This window comes from Fulmarus glacialis, unplaced genomic scaffold, assembly GCF_000690835.1.
Source record: "Fulmarus glacialis isolate BGI_N327 unplaced genomic scaffold, ASM69083v1 scaffold17145, whole genome shotgun sequence".
Classification (NCBI taxonomy): Eukaryota; Metazoa; Chordata; class Aves; order Procellariiformes; family Procellariidae; genus Fulmarus; species Fulmarus glacialis.
This window is the reverse complement of record NW_009213817.1, coordinates 725-22,211: the sequence shown is the minus strand read 5'-3', so window position 1 is coordinate 22,211 and position 21,487 is coordinate 725. Positions and strand designations below refer to the sequence as shown.

At 35.7% G+C, this 21,487-nt stretch overlaps 1 protein-coding gene across 1 annotated transcript in view; it reads left to right on the top strand.

Annotated features, from left to right (window-relative positions):
- XPO4 (exportin 4) overlaps positions 1 to 20,828 on the top strand; it is a gene marked incomplete at its 3' end in the record, with an annotated part of 45,841 nt that extends 25,013 nt beyond the window's left edge. The window contains exons 6-17 of the mRNA XM_009578340.1: positions 1,018 to 1,130; positions 3,567 to 3,724; positions 3,995 to 4,169; positions 8,602 to 8,778; positions 11,534 to 11,676; positions 11,795 to 11,940; positions 13,262 to 13,439; positions 15,180 to 15,339; positions 16,994 to 17,163; positions 18,129 to 18,303; positions 19,415 to 19,708; positions 20,634 to 20,828. Of these exons, the coding sequence (XP_009576635.1) occupies positions 1,018 to 1,130; positions 3,567 to 3,724; positions 3,995 to 4,169; positions 8,602 to 8,778; positions 11,534 to 11,676; positions 11,795 to 11,940; positions 13,262 to 13,439; positions 15,180 to 15,339; positions 16,994 to 17,163; positions 18,129 to 18,303; positions 19,415 to 19,708; positions 20,634 to 20,828 (2,084 nt within the window). The remainder of the gene's footprint in view (positions 1 to 1,017; positions 1,131 to 3,566; positions 3,725 to 3,994; positions 4,170 to 8,601; positions 8,779 to 11,533; positions 11,677 to 11,794; positions 11,941 to 13,261; positions 13,440 to 15,179; positions 15,340 to 16,993; positions 17,164 to 18,128; positions 18,304 to 19,414; positions 19,709 to 20,633) is intronic.
- Positions 20,829 to 21,487: the final 659 nt, after the last annotated feature.

Sequence of the window (21,487 nt, the reverse complement as noted above, 5' to 3'; positions counted from 1 at the left end):
ATTTCTTCTAGACATATAAATACTTTTTGATACACGTTTTTTATAATACCTGATGACTTACAGTACAAAGGTTAATACAGTTCATTACCAATAAGTAAATTACATGCAGCTGAGCATGCTGTTACTTATTCTGATGGTTGGGTTAGAAAGGGATCAGAGAGGATAATGAAGGGTTTTAAAAAGACAAAAGTAAGTTGCTGAGTTAAAGCAGTTTTACTACTATTTGGATTGGGGTGTGTCACAGAAGGAAGCACTTTCAAAAATCTTTGATAAACACTCTTCTGTGTGATCAGGCTGACAAAGAATGTAACCTGTTTGTTTAAATGTTTTTGCTCATGTGTCTGTTTTTCCTGTACTAGAGCATTTGCAGAATTCTATAAATTAAGTTATGCCAAAACACGTGGTAAGAACTGAAATGAGTGCAGCAAAATCATGGCTTCATGGTGTGCGCATTTTTCATGTGCATCTCTTACAAACGTGTTTAATGTGACGATGCCTTGTGGTGCCTTACGCTTTTGTTCTTCACAGTGTGATTAAAAAATGTAGATTAATGCAGGGCTAACATATCTGCATTCTGTGACGCATATTTGGCTATTTAGAAAAATAGGATATAGATTTCAGTGAGCTATCTTTAGCTATCATAAGGCCTTTTTAAAAGCTGCCAGGAAAATTTTTTAGAAAATGATTTCCCATTTTGCATAAATTTTAACACCTGTTAATTGCGGTTGCTTTTTTCCCTTCTCGCTGTGTCACATTAGACACCCTGGTTATCAAAGTGATCGTATCACTATGGTATGTCTCATAATTATGATCAAACTGTTATCTAACATTCCTGGAGCATTCTTTTTTTCAATACTTAATACCTTTTATTCCTTGGCCTCATGCATGAATTATGCTGTGTATGTGAAGAGGCTTAAAGTTTGTTTCCATTACATTCTTTCTGAATGGATCCTGTTGTATCTAGGATTTTTTTAAAGCCAAGTAGGAATGTTATTGTTGACCTTGACACCAGATAACTGGGCAGACATTATATAGCTATGTTTGAATCCTCACAAAATGTGATGCTAAAGCCAACAGAATCCTGGCGTGAGACCCTCCTGGACAGCAGAGTTATGGAGCTTTTCTTTACAGTAAGTTTCTTTCTTCAACTTTCATAGTCCAGACCACAGGGAAAGCAGCTCCTTCCTGTTCTAAAACCGTATTGTCGGATTCTTCCTTTTGCATCAGGTAGGACTGATTCTGTTAACTTCAGCTTGCTTATCAAAGCAAACAGAAGTACTGTATTTTTCCTAGGTTACCAAATATGCATTTTGCCTATAAATTGCCTTAAATTGATGACCATTAAGGGAAGAAAAAGGTGTATAGTTATCTAAACTTTTATACATCTAATACTTTTGGACATGTATTCATCAAACAAAACCAAGCGTGGTGAGCAGCAGTAGAGTACGTCTTTCAGATAAGGTGTAACGGCTCTCAAAAAAGATCAAATGAACAGTATGTGATTGCTGATCTTAAAGCATTTGCTCAACGGAACAGCTGAAAATAAGTAATGTAATTGCAGTTTTCTAGCCAGTTTCAGCCTATAGAATTCGGCATCTCTTTCCTCAGCACAAAGTAAATCCAAACAAGTTAAAATAGATTAAGTTAGGAGGGATGGGGAAGAGGTATAGTTGGGATAGGGGAAAGTAATATTCAATTTCTGTAGCTTAAAAACCCCATGATATTAAAACTGGATAAAATTGAGTATTGTTTTCTTTCCACCACTGTTGGGGGGAGAAGTTTGTAGTCTTTGCTCGGTTACGCGTTGCTGCAGCAGCAGCAACATATACTGGTTTATAAATTCGTTTACTATGCTATTTTATCTTATGTTACATCTCTTGGGACCTGAGACTTCAGCATTCTCAGGCTATTTTCATTTTTGCAAAGCAGAGAAGTAATGTGCTCAAAACTTGGACAAAGTTGTTGTTAGTCAAAGTAAATGTAGCTCTCCAGTGCAGCTTGAGAGTTATCTGATACGTGCTTGGATACATGTCCTTACTTTGTAGGATTTTTTGATAAATTAGGTTTTTTAAAAATTATTTTTGACTACAAGTTTATCTGTTCCAGCAGTTTTGAAAAGGTGAAAAAATCACTGGCAGAACTCTTAGCAGCTACGCACAATCTGAACAGCTGTCTAGACTATCCAGACAGTTGCTGCTGTCAGCTGTGAACCTCCACATGCAGATATCTTTTTGGCTTACATATTAACCCTTCCTCGTTTAATAGTATGAAGATGTCAGAGTTAGATGTCTGTTTCTTTGGTTTACAATTACTTATTCATGACAAGAATAATGTTTTGAATAACATGCAGAATTGTATTAATACATTTGCATTTTACTTAATAGTAACCAAAACCTGCCTGTATTTGATTATTTTTGAATGAATGCTAGCCAGGGCAGTATGCTGTCAGTTTTGGTTTTTAGATTCCTGATTTGCAATGGTTGAGGCTTGTAGTATTAGTTTGCTATTTGAAGTAATGTAAGTGAATGTTAGTAATTTATATTCATTTATCTGATCTGAGAAATTTTAATAACCTTGCAAAAGTTGGCAGGACTGCCATGTTAGAGAGAGCGTTCGGTGCTAATCTCAGCCTAGTGTGGGATATCTATTAGAAGGGGTATTTTTGTTGCGGGGTTTGTTTCTCCTGCTAGTTTGATCTTTCAGAGATTAACTGTGCAGCTAATCCAACTAGTTATGAGTTGGATGAAGTTGCAACCATAATGCCACAGAGAAATGGTTAGTGTTTTAACTGTACTTTTACCAATAATATTGCTGAAATAATTTAACTAAATTTGCTTCTGGGTGAAAAAGCTACCTTATATTTATTTATTCAGTAAATCTTATGTGAAAAAATGAAGAGGCATGAGCCTAAGAAAATTCTTTAAATCCATACTTGACAATTAAAATAAGTATGTGAGAATATGATTACTGAAATATTAAGATTTGAATCTAGAAAGTCTCACCAGCAGAAGTAATGACATAACAGTTTGCAGAAATGCGGGAAGATTACTGTTGGCCTTGTATAATGTAAGGGTGTTGCCAAGGAAGTGATGCATTCATTTTTGTGTATGTCTTCAGTGTTTACCTCTGCTAAAGAAGCATCTATATAATCTTGATTGAACTTGTTGACTAACTTTAGCAAGACTCCGTAGCCTAGGCATAGTTAGCATAATAGAGATGACTGTCATTATTGCTGTTTTTAGAAGGAGCAGTATGTCTGACTGGCTGGCATCTGTTTCTCTCTTTAAGACATAACATTCGGTAGAGAGTTCAATTTTCAACATGTAGGTGAGACTTAACTAAATGTTAGTTTCAGTGAGTTAATTCAAGGCTTGCCATTTTGTGGGCTGAGTCACAATCCTGACATTTACTATGGTTTAGAGAGTTGTAGAAACCCTTGCATTTCAGACTGAATGGAAGTTATAGTAAGCTTTTTTTGGTGTGTGCTCGTTTGGATTGAGAGCCATGTGACTGTTGTAAGAACATCCTATTTTCCGTGTATTATTAACTGTCTCACTTCCTGAAAGGTACATCGAAAAATCAGAGAAGATACAGATATGGCCCAAGATTCATTACAGTGTCTGGCACAGCTGGCGTCTTTGCACGGGCCAGTCTTTCCCGACGAAGGTTCACAAGTTGATTACCTGGCACACTTCATAGAGGGATTACTGAATACTATCAATGGGTATGTATGCCTGCTCTCTAAATTTAGATGGCATCTTTTAATCTTTAGTTTGGAGTGTAGCCTACGTGTGGAGAACTGGTATGGCTTGCTTATTTCTGGGTATAATTTGTGCTTACTGTTGGATTACTGAAATTAAGAAAAGGCAGTTTAAAGTAGGTGCTTCTTAAGTAATATGAAATAGATTTATTGATTGAAAATGTATCAATAAAATAAATTCACTTTTAGCATTTTTCTTAATGGCAAAAAGCTAACTGCTATTTCTATCTATAGAATTGAAATAGAAGACTCTGAAGCAGTGGGAATTTCCAGTATTATCAGCAACCTGATAACCGTATTTCCTCGCAATATTTTAACTGCCATTCCAAACGAACTTTTCTCTTCATTTGTTAACTGCCTTGCACATCTCACTTGTTCTTTTGGAAGAAGTGCTGCCTTGGAAGAAGTGGTAAGTATCCCCTCTCAAATAGTAGGTAGTCTTTTTTTGTTTCTCTCTATTTGTGATAAGCATAAGTGACATGAGAATTTGGCTGTTTTATTAATAACTGTTGTGCATTCAGTGGTTTTGTTCTAGATATTTCTGAACTCACATCTGAGAGGATTTTCTTTTTGTTTAAACAACATAATGAACATAATTACACACTGTGTGCATCTTTCAGACTTTGTTTTGATTTAAAGCACCTGTCTCATATTTTCATTTTTAAAAGAATGGATTAATTTATATTAAAGTCTTTAAATATTGCTGACTTGCTCTTGTGGGACTTCTCTGAGAACTGTTGTAGATAATGAACGAGCTACAGTCCCGAAAGCTTAAAATGACTACATGAACATATGGACAGACTGAAACTTAACTGCTGTCAGGAGTTCTGACTCAGGAACTTCTGTTTTAAGTGAATGTAGCTGTTAAGATCTGTTGTTAACCCAATACTTCTAAGCTGTTCAAATCATCCCTTCATTGCTGACACAGTTCAAATGGTAATTCTGTGTAAAAATGTAGCACAGGAATTCAGAGGATTTTTTTTCTGTTTGTTTACTTCTTTCAAACTTTGGTTGTAACATTAAAGAGCAGTTGGGATAGTCTTAAGTTTTCTGCTTCTAAAAATTGCATTAAAAATAAGAACTTCTAAGGAGACCTAGTTTAAGGAAAAAAGCCCCTAAGAATTAAGGCGAATAATCTTGCACTTGAGCTATTTATGTGCAGTAGCTATTGATTTAAAATGAGACTATTAGCCAATATTTCCCCATTATCATTTAAAAGTATGAATTTTTAACAGTTTTGCTATATTGACTGGGCTTGATTACCTGAGTTTGAAAATAATTGTAGAAGTATTTAGTTATAAAGTTGATGGATGTGTTTCTTTACCAGAGATCACAGGTGTGTTAATTAGCATTCGTTGCAGAGCATTAGATCATGTCTTTGCTGCAAGGTTAAAATGTATTACATTTGGTCCAGTGCTCACTTAAACTTTCAGGTGTGTTCATGTCCTAATCAAGAAATTGAGGATTAAAATTAGAATCTGAAATACAGCTACTTTCTAAACCTTATTGGTCAAAACTTGCCCTGCTTTTGAGATTATTTAGTAGAACATTGAACAGATGTTCTTGTGCTCACCCACACATTTAGGAATCCTCCTGAAGCCTTTATAGAAAAGATTCAGCAAAGTCATAAGCACCTATCATTTAAATTAAAAGGACTAAAGGGATGTTGTTTCCTCAATTAGCCTCTTGTTACTTGAGAGCTAGAATATGCAACCCTGTTTAATGAAAGGTGCGCTCAACATAACACCATTCAAAACACTTCATCTCTCAGTAAAAGCTTGTACCACTATCTGGTGCAAAGAGTTTGTTTTGGAAATGACTGGCCCATTATGCCTAGTAAACTGTGGCTGCCTACGCTTATATAATCCCATAGTTTTTGCTGAAGAAAGTCTTTTCAGTATTAAACTTAAATATTCTCAGATTCAGCAACATCAGAAAGAGAGAATACAAGATTTTTTTCTTTTGAGAGAGAATTTGCTCACTGTCCTTGAATCTTTAAATCACTCTGTGGAAAAAGAAACATTACACTTTCGCATTTCCATTCTGTCATAGGTCTTACACATGTATAGTATATATCTCAACTTCATGCTGTTTCTCTGATTTCCAGGATGATACAGAATTCTGTGGTGATGAGCCTTAAAAAAAAAAAAAAAAAAAATCTTATATCTTAGCAGTGTCAGCAATAAGGCATGCTACTGAGACTTTCAAGCTATTGCTGACTTAATCTAGATGGCGTAATGATACTGTGTGCTGAAAAAATACGACTTTGCATCCCTGAAAGCAGTCTTTTGACTTAGGAATGTCCCAGCCATAGTTAATGTGTTTCCCAAGCTTCTTGCTTATAGATTGCTTGTAGTGACACCTTCTGTGAGCTCATGTGCTGCATATAATTAAGAGCTTTTGATAAAAGATGAAATACCGTGTGCATTGGGCTCAGTAGAGACCTGAGATAATATTCCCGGAACTTTTCAGGAATCTGAAGTGCAGCAGAATGCAGGCAGGCTTACTCCATAAGCTTTGCTGGCTGGAAAAGCTGTTTTCCCCATGTTTCTGCTACTTCATATGCCAGCAGAACAGCTTGCAGAAACCCAGTCAGGTACAAGGATTGTACTTAGCTGAAGACCTGCTATGGAAACTGTCAAAATTGGGAGATCCTGAACCATAATATGCAAACCACGTCAAAGCAGCTAATACTGATTTTTCAACCAAGGTGGAAAAACCCACAATCCAAACATCATGTTCAAATGCTGTCTTGCGTTAACCTGCCTATTGGGGTTGGGGAGATTGGCTGAAGGAAGTTGAAACATTTGCCTGAACAGCTACACTGGTGAAGGGCAGTAAGCTTCAGCAATGCTGGGGGTTAGTTTATGGTGCAAGTTGGACCAGTATTTTCTTTTCCTTTCCCATACTGTAGAAATTAGGCATCTTTGCTTTGACTTTACTGGTTGTATCTTGCCTCTCCTGAAGATCTGAGTTCTGAACTGGGCTCTGCCATTGCTTCTGTTGGATCCATCAGAATGATTCAGCTCCCCAGTCTGCAGCATGTCACTTAGTTTACATGTATGACATCTTTGGTAGCTCAGCTGTAGCTAATCTGAAGTGAGGATTGGGAATTTCTAGTAAGGTTCCTTTGTGACCAAATTTGTTCGATATGGATAAACTCTTCTACTATTTGGGCATGTGCTTTATGGAGGCACTTACTAATTCTAGCTTCCTTACGAGAATAACGTAAAGTGTTAAAAACATTTTTTTCATGGCATTACCTTCTGTATTACCTTCTCAAATAAATGAATTGGATAGATTTGAGTTCTTCTGTTCATAAAAAGACATGTCTGTTTATTGGTTTATGCTCTGTATTCTTATAAACCATTAAAAGCTATATGTAAGTTATATATGTACATATATTATATTCACACACGTCAAAATATTTCAAGATCGAATGATTGTCTATGAATTCTTGTGTCCTTTAGCCAAGTTTTAAAAAGACATGTTGTGGTGTCCATCCTAAATTTGTGGCTTATGTTAGTATTGAATACAATTTTGCCTCTCTCCTTGTCATCTTCAGCTTTTGTTTTCACACTTGCATCAGTGTGTCCCATATTTTAACTTCTGTAAATATGACCACTTTGCAGTTATAAAATGATGCTGTGAAGCTATCTTGAAATGTTTCCAACATGATATCAGTTTTCCCTCTTAATCAGTCATCCAGCCAATGTTTTCTTTTCCTTGCCTGTTCATCCAGCTGTGTTTGTAACTTCACTGAAAGTCAGGAATTCTTCTGTCTGGAGCATGATTAAGGCCCTAATATCTCTTTATTTCAACAAGGAATCATTTTACTAAGCTCTGCTATCTCAAAGTAACTTTTGTGAGCGATCCTGTTGGTTCAAACTTGAGAACACGTCTTGGACGAAAGAAATGTCCTGCTTTGGCAGCATGTTTATCCTTACGGTCACACTTAAGTTACATGAAGTTGGGTATATTTACTAAAGTTCAATTTTTGTGTCAAATCAAAAAGTTGATAGGTACGTTAAAAATACTTTTAGAAGGAAATGGCCTTTTTGCCATCTGGGTTTTTTAGTTTGCCTGTAACCCAGGACTTTGTTTTTCAGGTATATTATTTGCTTTTGCAACTTACGTACCATACAGAAACACATATGAATAACTAAAAACATGAAGCATTAGTTAAAATGCACTAAGCAATTGGAGGTGCAGGCCTATTCTGTGGAATTCTGCTTTTTTTTCTTTGATCATAAAATGAGAAGTTGTATATCATCATCAAAAATGGCTACCTGTAGTAGGGTTTCTTGAACACATGCAATCTTACAATTATTTCCTCTGGGACAGAGAATTGTCATCTTTTCTCTATGTATTTCAAAAATAGTGGAATACATATAAATCTATATGCACATGTTCTATACTTTTCTATTTAATTAAAAAGAAATGGCTCGATTCTCTGTTGTTACTAATAAAAGCTGAGATGCTTGACATCTTTGGGGTAAAAGCTCAGTAGCTCCTGTATTTAGGTAATTATGCATTAAAGGCAATTTAAGACTGTTTTGGTTTTGAACATCAGATGAAGAGAAATAACTAAACACTTTGACATGTTTTTTTTTTTTAAGAGTAGCAAGCATGAAAGCTGCACTGACCTTTTCGATGCGTTGCTTCAGTTCATTCTGATATTTTCTTGGCTATTCTTAGAGGTTTTGTGACTGATTTTTTTTTTTTTTTTTAAATTGTTTCAACATTAGAAGAACATCTGTTAAATAATAATGAATATAAGTATGTTCCTCTGGTATAGTTTAGGAATAAAATTTTTGTTTTGTTACTTTCATTTCTTACAGCTTGACAAAGATGACATGGTATATATGGAAGCATATGATAAGTTGCTGGAATCTTGGCTTACTTTGGTACAAGATGACAAACATTTCCATAAAGGTTTCTTTACCCAACATGCTGTTCAGGTCTTTAATTCCTACATTCAGTGCCATCTAGCTGCTCCTGATGGTACAAGGAATTTGGTAAGCCCTTATTCTAGTAGTTCTTAATGATGATATATAGTAACTAGCCCATGTCTTGTGTGTACTATATTATGTAGCTTAAGGGAGCTAGTATAGAATTACTGTTTGTGACTTTGGAAATGAAAAATTTGCTGAATTTGTTACTCGGTGGTCATTTTCCAGTCTTTCTCTCATTCTGAAGAGGAAATAAAGGAATACAAAGTTGGAAATCACTTTAAAAAAAAAAAAAAAAAACAAAACAGAAAAAAGTAAACCTGTTACTCCAATCAACGTGCATCTTGCTGTTTTTCCCACAGATGCAATGACTAAACTTTTGACCGTCCTTCTCTGTTCTACGGTCCTGGTTAAAATCCCCAATGAAATTGGAAGCCTTTTATACGGTTGTTACCTCCCATACATTATCTTCAAAGTATACTTTTGAAGTATAATTGACATGCATAAATATCTGAAAAAATGTAGAGTGTCTACCCTCTGACTAGAAGAAACTTGCAATACTATGTGGTTCTTTTGAATAAAATGGTACCTGAATTCCCAATTGAATTTTTGAGATGACTGTTCTAGAAAAAACCTCAAAGTACCTCAAGTATCTCTTGAACCTTTGAGAAAGAAAGCAGTCTCTTTGCCAGGAGTCTGGATCTTACTAAAATACATTCTCATACAGAAAGTTGGATGTAGATGTTGGATTAATTAATTATTGCAAAGATCCAGTTCAATAACTGTATAAAATCTCTCTTTAATTTGATGCTATGCAAAGATCTCCAAGATACCTCATTCTGAAAAGCACCATATAAAACTTAATTGTGCTATCTCAATATGTAACAGATGGTAATAACAGTGCCAAAACAGAGAGAAATATTTCACAAGGGAACTTTGAATTCATATCAGGCGGTCTTGACATAACTTGTATACACAGGTTAATTCATGTCATTCTGCAAGATAAGTCATTTATCCCATGGGTAACCTTTTAAAAGCCACAGCTGGCATTTTAGAATGCTTCTTGTTCAATATCAAAGCAGTGACAGGAACTTTCAGTCTCTGCTTTGAGAGCAGAGGCTCACTCTTCAGTAAACAGCTGCAACTTTGAAGTTGCCAAAAGAGAATGATTTGCTGGGTTACATAAAGAAAAGATGGGTTAAAAGCACTTTGGATAAGGAGTTGTGTGTGGATTCAGTTTTCCAGAGCCATTATAGAAACGAAGATGACTGATAGCTTTCTCTGTCACTTGTATTTTACTTTTAGTTGTGTAAATTTTATGATTCTTTAAGAGATTTTTTTAAAACATTTTAACATCAATATGTAGTTTCTACATACAATGGTTCATCTCTTCAAGGAATAAGGTGTGATTATTATTTAAGTATTTTATAATGCAGCCAAGATAAGCTTTGAGAAATCAAGCCATGCAACTTCTGTATCAGCAAGAAATAAAACTGAGATGATGATGATGATTATCAGTCTTCTGTTTTCCTGAGGTTGTAACATTTACTTTTTAAAGCTTTTTCCCCTCGAACAACAGGTTATGGAGAATCTTTAATGAAAGAGATGATTTTCATTTCATCATGAAAAATACTACCTGTTCTGTGATTTATGTAATATCTTAGACAACTGAGAACAATATCTTTGACTAATGAATAGGGGAAAGCATGGAAGTTCCAGTGTTTAAAATGTGATATATATGTGATTTGAAATGCAAACGTACTTCAGCAGTCTTCTGACCACTGGGTTTGCAGACCATCTCTGTGAGCCAGTCATTCAGTACCTTATATCACAATTCTAGCAGTGGGTGCTTGACAGAGCTGATTTATATACCCTGTGGTATAAAGAAGCTGTTTTGCTATTGTCCAGCCTGTGCTTATCTTATTAATAACAAGTACCAATTTTCATAACTCTTATCCTTGACTCTTTTCACAGTGAATCTTTCGACTTGAGAGTACTATTGGAAACGGTAGCAAATATACAATTAACTGAATGTGGCATTTTGCTAATGAGTTTGTGAAATGCTGTTGTGGTTTAACCCCAGCCGGCAGCTAAACACCACACAGCTGCTCGCTCACTCTCCCCTCCCCAAGTGGGGTAGGGGAGAGAATTGGGAGAGGGAAGTAAAATTTGTGGATTGAGATAAAGACAGCTTAATAGAACAGAAAAGGAAGGGGGAAATAATAATAATAATAACAATGATAGAATATACAAAACAAGTGATGCACGATACAATTGCTCACCACCCACCAACCGATGCCCAGCCAGTTCCCGAGAAGTGGTCACCGTTCCCCGGCCAACTCCCCCCAGCTTATATACTGAGCATGACATCATATGGTATGGAATATCCTGTTGGCCAGTTTGGGTCAGCCGTCCTGGCTATGCTCCCTCCCAACTTCTTGTGCACCTGGCAGAGCATGGGAAGCTGAAAAGTCCTCCACTTAGTGTAAACACTACTTAGCAACAACTAAAACATCAGTGTGTTATCAACATTCTTCTCTTCTAATCATAAATCCAAAACACAGCACTATACCAGCTACTAGGAAGAAAATTAACTCTATCCCAGCTGAAACCAGGACAAATGCTGATTTCAAAACAATATGAAGCCATGTTTACTCCTCTGTTTAACTCTTCTGTGTCTAGTTTAGTATGAGTCTGTTGTTCATCCATGCAAAACACCTTGGAAGACAAAGCCAAAATAATGTAGAAAATTGTGGTGATGGTAAAATTTAACAAGTATAACACTAACTGGTTGCTTCTAATTTTGTTGAAATAACCAAAGACTGCCAATGGTGTGGCCTCTCGGGAAGAAGAAGAAATAAGTGAACTGCAGGAAGATGACAGAGACCAGTTCTGTGACCAGTTGGCCAGTGTAGGCATGCTGGGGAGAATTGCTGCAGAACACTGTATACCTCTTCTTACAAGGTATTAAAAAAAAAAAAAGTAATGAATGCAAATCAATAAAGCCATTAAATATTAAAAGCCTGACTTTGCCTAAACAATTTAAAAACAGTGAAGTTACTTTATTGTTATTTGTCCACAGTTTATTAGAAGACCGAGTGACTAGGCTCCATGGTCAGTTGCAAAGACATCAGCAGCAGTTACTTGCCTCACCAGCATCAGGCTCAATTGACAATAAAGTGCTTGATGACCTGTATGAGGATATCCATTGGCTTATTTTAGTCACAGGTTAGTGAACAGCTTTAAATGGTACTTATTCTGGTATTCTTATTGCAGCTGGAACACCTCAGGAAAAAAAATAAAATCCCTATATATCAACTACTCTTAATTGACTATAAATTTTATCCCTTATGATGCTTTCATCTTACATACACTACTCGCAAAGTCTTTGTTACTGCCTTGAGTAATATGAACATTATCTTTAAAAGATTGATGAAATCTTTACATGAGGTATGTCCTTTGGAAATTCCTGCAACTAATTTTGTTACAGATTTTTTGAGATGTCTTATCAGTCAACCTATTCAAGAAATTAGTCTATTCATTATATCAGTTGTATTGTCTGGGGGCACATGACTCTATAAGGGAATCAACATGAGATCAGGATCACAGTATTACTCAGTAGTGGCAAAGAATCAAGTAAGTTTCAGAATCTCTCAGTGCTGATGATCCATGTCCTAGCATTTTGTTATGTTTCAGGGAACTTGAATTTAGAACTTTTTTAGTTTTGATTTTTAGATGGAACTATCTTACATCTGTTTGCAAAACATAATAACAACTAAGACAGTGTCTGTACTTTGTTAGGAGAAATGTATGCTTTGTGAAATATTTTGTGGGATCTTTTTGAACATCTGATGTTTTAGTTGCCTTCAGATGTTGACACATGAATGTGTTTACAATATTTTTGTATCACTGTGGGATGGAGTTTGTATTTGTATCTCACAGATGGTTATGGGATCAGGCGTTTAAAACTACAACTGAAGTTGGAATTAATATTAATTATCTGGACACCAGAGTATTGTATAAAAACCCGTGCTTCACCTGATCTGCAGTTGCTATGCAAGGAAAGCTTTATTACAGCACGTGTGCTTGGTGTCTGAAAGCCTCTGACAGATTAGAAACGTTAGCAGAATAGAACTCCTGAATGAGATGGACTTGGTAGGGAAGCTGTAAAGTCAAGGCGCTTTTTATCCCATAACAGAAGGAGAAAAAAGTGACGAGAAAATGTTGCTTTGGTTTTTTTCCCCCCTCAATAGTTGAATTGACTGTAGTACTTCTACATGAAGCAAAGCTTATCTCTCTTTTTTTTTTTTTTTTTTTAATTTGGTGGTTTCTTTTCCAGTCTTGGTTTCTTGTCACTTTAGGTTCTTCTCTAGAATCTTTAAGGATTCTAAACTTAACTTACACGTATTTAAACAGTGTTAGTCAGGGTTTGTATAAACATTTGATTCTGGTGTGATGTGTGCAGTTAAGCCAATGGACTCTCTAATCAAAAAGCTGTAAGTTAACCTAGGATAGAAAGTTGTGATCACTCTTTCTTTTTTAATGTAAGGCTACCTCTTGGCTAATGATACTCAGGGAGAGACTCCGCTAATACCTCCAGAAGTAATGGAATATTCCATTAAACATTCAGCTGAGGTTGACATCAATACAACACTTCAGATTCTGGGATCTCCAGGAGAAAAGGCCTCTTCCATCCCAGGGTACAACAGAACTGATTCTGTAATTAGGTAAGGGTGTGTCTCATGCTATTAAGTTATGTTAAATGCTTTTTCAGAGAAAAAAAGTGAGAATGTGAATGGACTTCTGTGAATTTGAACAGTAAAAAAGCAATATGTAAACACTGAACATTGGAAAAGAAATGTCTCTTTAGTTTAGTACTAAAGTAAGGGCAAATAATTTATAAGAATTGTTTTATAACAGACATATTAAGGCAATGCTGTAAAAGAGATTAAAAAAAGACGGAAATGATGAAGTGATTTTTTTTTTAGGGTAAAGAAAGGCAGGGTAAATACAGATGATTTTCAAGTTGAGGTGATCCAGGGGAGGACTGAGAAGAAAAATGAGAGTAAGGCATCAAAACAGATAAAACTGAGTCAAGATGGGGAGCCTGAAATGACTAGATTGATGACCTAATAGTCTTAACAGAGGACATGAGCCAAAGTCTTGGAAATAAATAGAAATGTTTTTATATCTCTACTGAAAACCCGTATTTGATCTATCTACAGAAAGTCCTTAAAATGACTTAAATTACTAAAAAGTTGGTAGATCAAAATCTTTAGATAATATACTATATGCTCTATAATTCATTCAGCACATGTACAGCTTAAGCAAACGCTTTCCAGAGCATCAGTGAGCTTGTCTGCTTTAAACATGAGTTACTGCCCCAGCTTGGCAGTAGCAGCTCAGTTGGTCCTCGGTGTGGGAGGAATTGTTGTCGCTTATGTATACATATCACTATTAGCCTATAAAAGGAGCAGGAGAGGGGATTTCTGTTCTCTTTTTGCAAGAAGGGTGACACCCACAAAGGACTCCTCAATTTGAATCCTCACACTTCAGAAGATTGCATTCCACTTTTAATGTGGAAGAGTCTTCACCCAAGATTAGTTGTTTTGTGTACTTAACATTTTCTTCTTCTGGAAGAGGCTAGAAAAATGGATCTTCATTGGCAATGATTTGCCTAACGCTTAGAAGTTTGAATACTGCTCACTGATACTATTGGCAGTTCATGTCAAGAAGTGGCCAACAAACAGGGTTTCTTGACGCAGTGTCTTAGCGGTGATGGGAATAAAATCAGATCTAAATAAGGAGAGATTTGAGGCTCTCTGGCAATAGCCCTGAAACACCTTCAATAAATAGACCACTGTCAACTTCTAAATTCCTTGTGCACTATTACATTCTTACCAAATTTAATTGATATACTACAAAAGCTAATATTTAATGTACTAATGCAATCACCTGGTGATTGCTATTTCAGACTGTTTCTCTGCAGTAATGAAAAAGAGAGAAGTAACTGATCATTTCTGTATTTGTTCTTTAGTATGCATCACACTCTAAAAGCTGCACAATTAGGCCCCACTTGGTCACTAAGCTTGATGATGCAAGAAAAGGAGAATCAGTTTTTCAAAAAACCTTTTCAAGCACTCCAAGTAGTCCATTTGTCTTCATTGCCTTGATGTCAGAATGCTTGTGAGGATTCTTCATTGCAGTAATTTTGATGTCAAAGATAATCACCCTACCTTTTAATGCATATTCTGACTTTTTGGAGGATATTTGCCAGTCTATCCTGTCTCTCTCTCCTTGCATTTAAAATAAAAATAATTTCAGGTGCTTTTTACTTCATTAGAGATGAACTACTTCGTGTTATCCTGTTCCTTCTGTCACACTTCATGAAAAATAAACCTGTTTGGTAGTTGCATTGCTTCTCCAAAAACACTCTCAGCATCCTCAATTGTATTTTAAATCTGCAGGTTGTTATCTGCTATTTTAAGAGTGTCAGAAGTAGAATCTAGAGCAATAAGAGCAAATCTCACACACCTCCTGAGCCCCCAGATGGGCAAAGATATTGTATGGTTCCTCAAGCGTTGGGCAAAGACTTACCTCCTAGTAGATGAAAAGCTGTATGATCAGGTAAGGATATAACTTTTATGAATTAATTGGTGAGTATTAGCAATAATATTATCATGTGAATGCAGATATCAGTGTAGCTATTTTAAAGTGCAATGATAAAGCATTTTTAATATTAAATGGGTTGTGGTTTATTTTGGAATTTGTTTGAAAGTTGATGTTTTCTTCAGTTTTTTTAATTAGAAATATAAGTTGTTAGAGGACCCTTCTTGCACATTTTGGTGCAAATGTGATTTTTTTTTTTGTGGCCATTGCCACAGCAGAAGAGCATAGCATGTTCTCAAGCTGCATAGTGGGTGGAACTCACTGACAATTTCATAAGCTACTTCTCACTCCCCATCAGATCTTACAGTTCATCTCTAATACAATGGTTGCCCTTGATGGATGCCCTGGTCATTATTCTGATTTAGGTATTTAACACAATCACAAGGTAGTATACATTAGCTAATGTCATGCTACTTTCTCTCCTCTCCCCATTCTCATATGTTCTCATTGTATATATCATGATTTCAATGGTGCGTTCTTTGTGAAGGGCAACTTCTTATCATGTTTGAACAGCACTAATCATGATTAGACCTTGATCCTGATTTTGCTTATAGAACTAACTGTAATCCAGCTAGCTGATGGAGACCACTCATCCCGAGGAGGTCCTATTGGCTCTAACTTTGAAGAAGGAAGCCTTCTCCTCTTCCCCTTTATTTCCACTACTGAAGCAACTAAGAATACTAACGCTTCAGGAAGCCCCTCCTTAACAAAAATAGGTATACCAAAGACTTGTAAATACTTGGAATCATATTATTCAGCTTGTACTTAGAGCAGAGCTAAGAATTTGTAAAGGTAACAGTTGGGGAAGAATTGGAGAGCATGTAAGGAGGAGATCCGCATGAGAAACAATGTGAAGGGACAAAATAGAGTATCTAGGAAATGCACATTTAGTTTGTGTCAACACGTGAAAGTGATTGAAACCTCTGTTTAAACCTTATGCTCAGTCACGTATATATTACGAGTTTTAAAGTTAGAAGTGTTAGTGGTGTGCTGACAGGAAGTCCTGGCACAATTATTACAAAATCCTTGGATTTCACTCTTGAGAAACTTTTTTTAAAGATAGGAGAACAGGCAATTTCAAGAAAGTGTATTTTAATGTGCCAGGACTGGAATGTGACATCCTTCCTAAAAGATGTATAGATTGAAGGAACAATCTGCAGAAAGCAGATGCAGAAAAATTGCAGTGAAAATAAGTTTTTACAAGATTCAATCTAGATCAACAGCTAGGTTTATTTCTAATAATTTTTATCACTGAATTGTGAGGAATTTAATCATAAATTCATGGAAACGCTTTTGGGAGATTATTTTGGGATCTTTCTTTTAATTTTTGAAGCTTTTGAACTTTCATTGGCATTAAAAGCTAGACATACTCAAACCTGGTTTTGTAATGAGGTTGAAACTTTTCTTTGTTTTAGGTGTTGTGCTTAAAATTGCAAGATAAATTTGGCAAAGATTTTTCTATAACAGGTATTCTTTGCCTTTGTCTGTGTAACATTTGTGTATTAAGTAGGGAAGAAGTGACAGCCTGAAAAGAATTTGCTGACAATGATTACCATACACTTTGGGGTTCTGGCTTCTGTAAAACTCACTCATTTTAATGCTTTTCTTATAGATAAGTCTGCCATTTAGTACAGCATTTGGTGCTGATACAGAGGGTTCCCAGTGGATTGTGGGTTACCTTTTAGAAAAAGTGATCAGTAACCTGGCAGTGTGGAGTTCAGAGCAGGACCTTGCAAATGATACTGTACAACTGCTAGTAACATTAGTGGAAAGGAGAGAGCGGTAAGTTGCTATACCTCTGGAAGTCAAAAAATTTCTTTTGCTTCCTTTAAATTTTTTTGGCCAAAGTAATCCAGATATAGGGCACTTCATATTCATGTCTCTGTAAGTCAAATTACCTTAGTAACATACTATAAATGGAAAGAAAATTGTCTGACAAAGTGAGGAGTGAGACCTAGATTTGACAAAACATAATCTAATTTTTATTATAATTTAGAAGTGCACTCTCCTTCCCTTACCTTTGTGCCTCACTCTTAAACAGTGAGAAAGGAAAACTCTCCTGGTCTCCACTCTTATAGCAAGGATTTTTTGTGGTGGTGTTTATTTTTGTCGAACAAGTTCTTCTGGATTAAGAGTTCAGATACTGGCTAAGTCAGTATAAAATGTGTTTTGTAAACATACAAAAATTTTTTTTAAAATCCAGGATTTGGCGGATTCAGACAAAGTTTCAAAGTTTTCTTTGGTATTACAAACTGTGACGCAGGAAATTCTTGAATGTTTTACTTTCTGTGAATTGCAATTTTACATGTAATCATGCATTCAGAATCTGTTGAAAGACTGTCGTGAAGTTCAAGGAGTTGAATGCTTGACGAATTTTCTTTTTAAAAAAATTAAAACCCACAGGAGCTAGTTTTGGAATAAACTGCTTATTTTATCATGACATAATGAGACTAAGCTTTTAATCCATGCAATATGTCCATTAACTGTGTGTGTGTATGTGTGTAAAACTAAAGCACTTCCCTGCTTTTCTCCCATATGAATTGAGTTATTTTCAGGTTATATACTTTAGAAATCTTAGAGGTGAGGCATTAATAAGATGAAAGTCAAAAGGCAATTGAGCCTTAGAATAAAGGAATTAAAATTTAGGAAAAAAAAAATCTTCTGACAACTGCTAGCAACCTGATGCGCTCTGTTCATACAATATTGTGAAGTCTTTTCTTTAATTAAACTGTTTTTCCCTCTTCTAGGGCAAACTTAGTTATTCAATGTGAAAACTGGTGGAATTTAGCTAAACAATTTGCAAGGCGAAGCCCTCCTCTTCACTATTTGTCCAGTTCTGTGCAGAGAACACTAATGAAAGCTTTAGTTTTAGGAGGTTTTGCTCATATGGATACAGAAACAAAGCAACAATACTGGACAGAGGTAAGCTATTTTGATGCTTCTGTTACCTTCATTTTTGCAAGTAGTACAAACAACTTAGTTTAGGGAATTTTATGGTGACACAAAATCAACTCGTTCAGAATCTTTTGATTTTGAACATCTAATATTGATAATTTTTTAAATTATTCTCTCTTTGAAAGTCAATAGTTGTATGGCACCCAGGACCTGCCAAAAATTGTATCTAAAACACCACAACGTAAACAGAAACAGGATTCATGAAACAGCCACTATAGCAGTACACTTGAAAAAGACTATTAGAAAAGGTTAAGAATTTCCCTTGGAACTGTGTAATTTCTTCCTTTTATTTTAATTTGGTGGTGTTATGAATTATTCAATTATTCACTTAAAGATAATGACTGTAAGTGAAAAGCTAATGTGGAACATAATGAAGAGCCTTGACCAGCTTTTTGTGCCCTGGCTCCATTATATCTCAGATATTTAATACCAGAAAGATTAGTGCTAGAAAGTAGCTGAAATGCTATCAGTGAGCACTGCATGTGTTTGTAAAGCATTGGCCTTCTAAAAGAAACTTGCTTTTATTAGCAAAGCTATGAAATTAGTGATTGAAGGTAAGACTATAATGCACTGGAAGTAATTGGGAAGAACATTTTACCATTTTTATGGAAGTTTCTAAATTGGTTCCAAACACAGCTGATTACAAAAGAGATTGCACTATTGAGAATCATAATATGACGAAGATAATTGTGAACGTGAATCTTAATTAAGGCTTTCATTGATAAACTGTAACAGTTTTTTCCCCTAATACTGAATTTGGAAGAGAATGAAATACTGTGAACCAGAGAAGGTCATCGTCATTTGTTTAAAGATTACAAAATAACATAAAAATCTTTATGGAGGTGCTCATTTTGAAATCAGCCTGCAGTGGTGATGGATAATGAGAATTACTAATTACTACTACTTCAGCTTATGTTAATGTGACAGATAACAACATAATTGAGCTGTTGGAAACTGGAAGTGATTGATTCTTGTACTCCTGTGCCAAAAGCAACCCGTAAGCTTGCTAAATTACTTAAACCTCACATCTCCTGTAATGGTATGTTTATCTTAACGTGACTTTTCTAAAAATTTTAAGGTTCTTCAGCCACTTCAGCAGCGATTCTTGAATGTGATAAACCAAGAAAACTTTCAGCAGATCTGTCAGGAGGAGGAAGTGAAACAGGAAATCACTGCTACATTAGAAGCTCTCTGTGGCATTGCTGAGGCTACCCAGATTGATAACGTAGCAATTCTCTTCAACTTCCTGATGGATTTCCTTAATAATTGCATTGGATTAATGGAAGTATATAAAAACACACCAGAGACTGTTAATCTCATAATAGAAGTCTTTGTTGAAGTTGCACATAAACAAATTTGCTATCTTGGAGAGGTAAATACCACCAAAAGGGGAAGGAGGGGAAGAGAGTGAGAGAGTGTGTGTGTATGTGTACGTACGTGTATACACAGTGCTATCCCTTAAACAAAATAAAGGATAGTGATTTTTAGATTCTATAGAGAAAGAAATGCTATATGGTCATATCTGTTAGAGGAATTTCTTTGTTTAAAAACATACACTTGCTAAGATTAAAAGCAGGACATCTATACTGTTCTTATACCAGTAAACTTAACCATAATTCATCACTAATCTAACTCTATGCATGGGTGGCAAAAGAGTGCAGACCATGTTGAGTACTTTTTTTAACCATATCAAACTTCTCTGAAGGCTTGTCTAGAAGAATTGCAGCACTGTTTTATGTGACAAATGCATACCATAGAAACACTGCCTTGGTCCTAAACAAGGCATAATGGATACCAAGATACTATCTGGTAAAACGAATCAGTGCAGTACACTTACATCTTTGCTAATTTTAGCTGTTGGCTAATTTTGGTTTTGCATCTAGAAGCAATCCTGCCTATTCCAAACTGGGTATGCACAAACAGTGTATTATGGCTTCGAACTTTGATAGCTGAAATGAGTCCCCAACAGATTTTTTTGGTAATCTAGTTTGTGAGATTAGTGAGATGTGTCAGCCTGTCCCAAGCCACTCTTTAAAAAAAAAAAAAAAAAAAAGTAGGAATTGATAAAAGTAATGTTCTGCTCTTTCAATGGGTGGCACATCAACATATGGCTGTAAGTGTTCTTGTTGTTTAAGGTGGCTGTTTCCTTGATGATTTTGTGTGCAGTTGTTACAAAAAGTGGTTATATAACTGAAACTAAAATCTTGAGGTATCATCAACCAAATAATGCCATCTTAAAACAAAGTGTGTCACTATTAGCATATGACGTTTTCTTATTATCTAACACTGTTTTATAGGCCAAAGCCATGAACTTGTATGAGGCCTGCCTGACTCTGCTCCAGGTGTATTCCAAGAATAATCTAGGTCGACAACGGATAGATGTTACAGCAGAAGAAGACCAGTACCAGGATCTCCTTCTTATTATGGAGCTTCTCACTAATCTTCTATCAAAAGAATTCATAGACTTCAGTGATACAGGTATGAAGGAATTGGTAATTGCTGAACCATAACTTGTGTTCTAAACTGTAAAAACCATTATGGGGCATGTGTTCTGTCCAGGTAAAGGGAAGACTGAAGTTTAGGCTTGATTAGATCAGGATATGAAAATTACTATTTAATGTGCCAGTAGCAAAGGAAGGACTTTTCACAGTATTCTAGCATCTCAAATTATTATTGCTCTTATAAAATAAATAGGGCATGTATGAAACAGGTTGAAATCTGACTGTTGCAAGTCTGAATATGTAGTAGCAGCAGTCTCATAACAAAAAACCCATAGAGAAGTCAGAATAGTATACTTTACCAAATGACCAAGTTTCAGAGCTTTAAATGGACAAATGGTGCTTGGAATCTGGCTAATTCTCAGTATTGTACTGAGTAAAGAATGAAGGATCATTATATTCAAAATATCTCCACACAACACCAGCGTTTCTCAAACTTAAAACTGATAAAGACTGTTTTAACAGTCTATACTCTAATGGTTGGACTTGATGATCTTAGAGGTCTTTTCCAACCTGAGTGATTCTATGATTGTATGATTACCGCAAGAGGGCAGATGGATTATCTTCTTAGTACAAGATCCAACTTTTGTGAAATGCTGAGCTCATGAAAATTCCATCACGTTTGAGGGTTTTCTGTATTCTTCATTCACAGA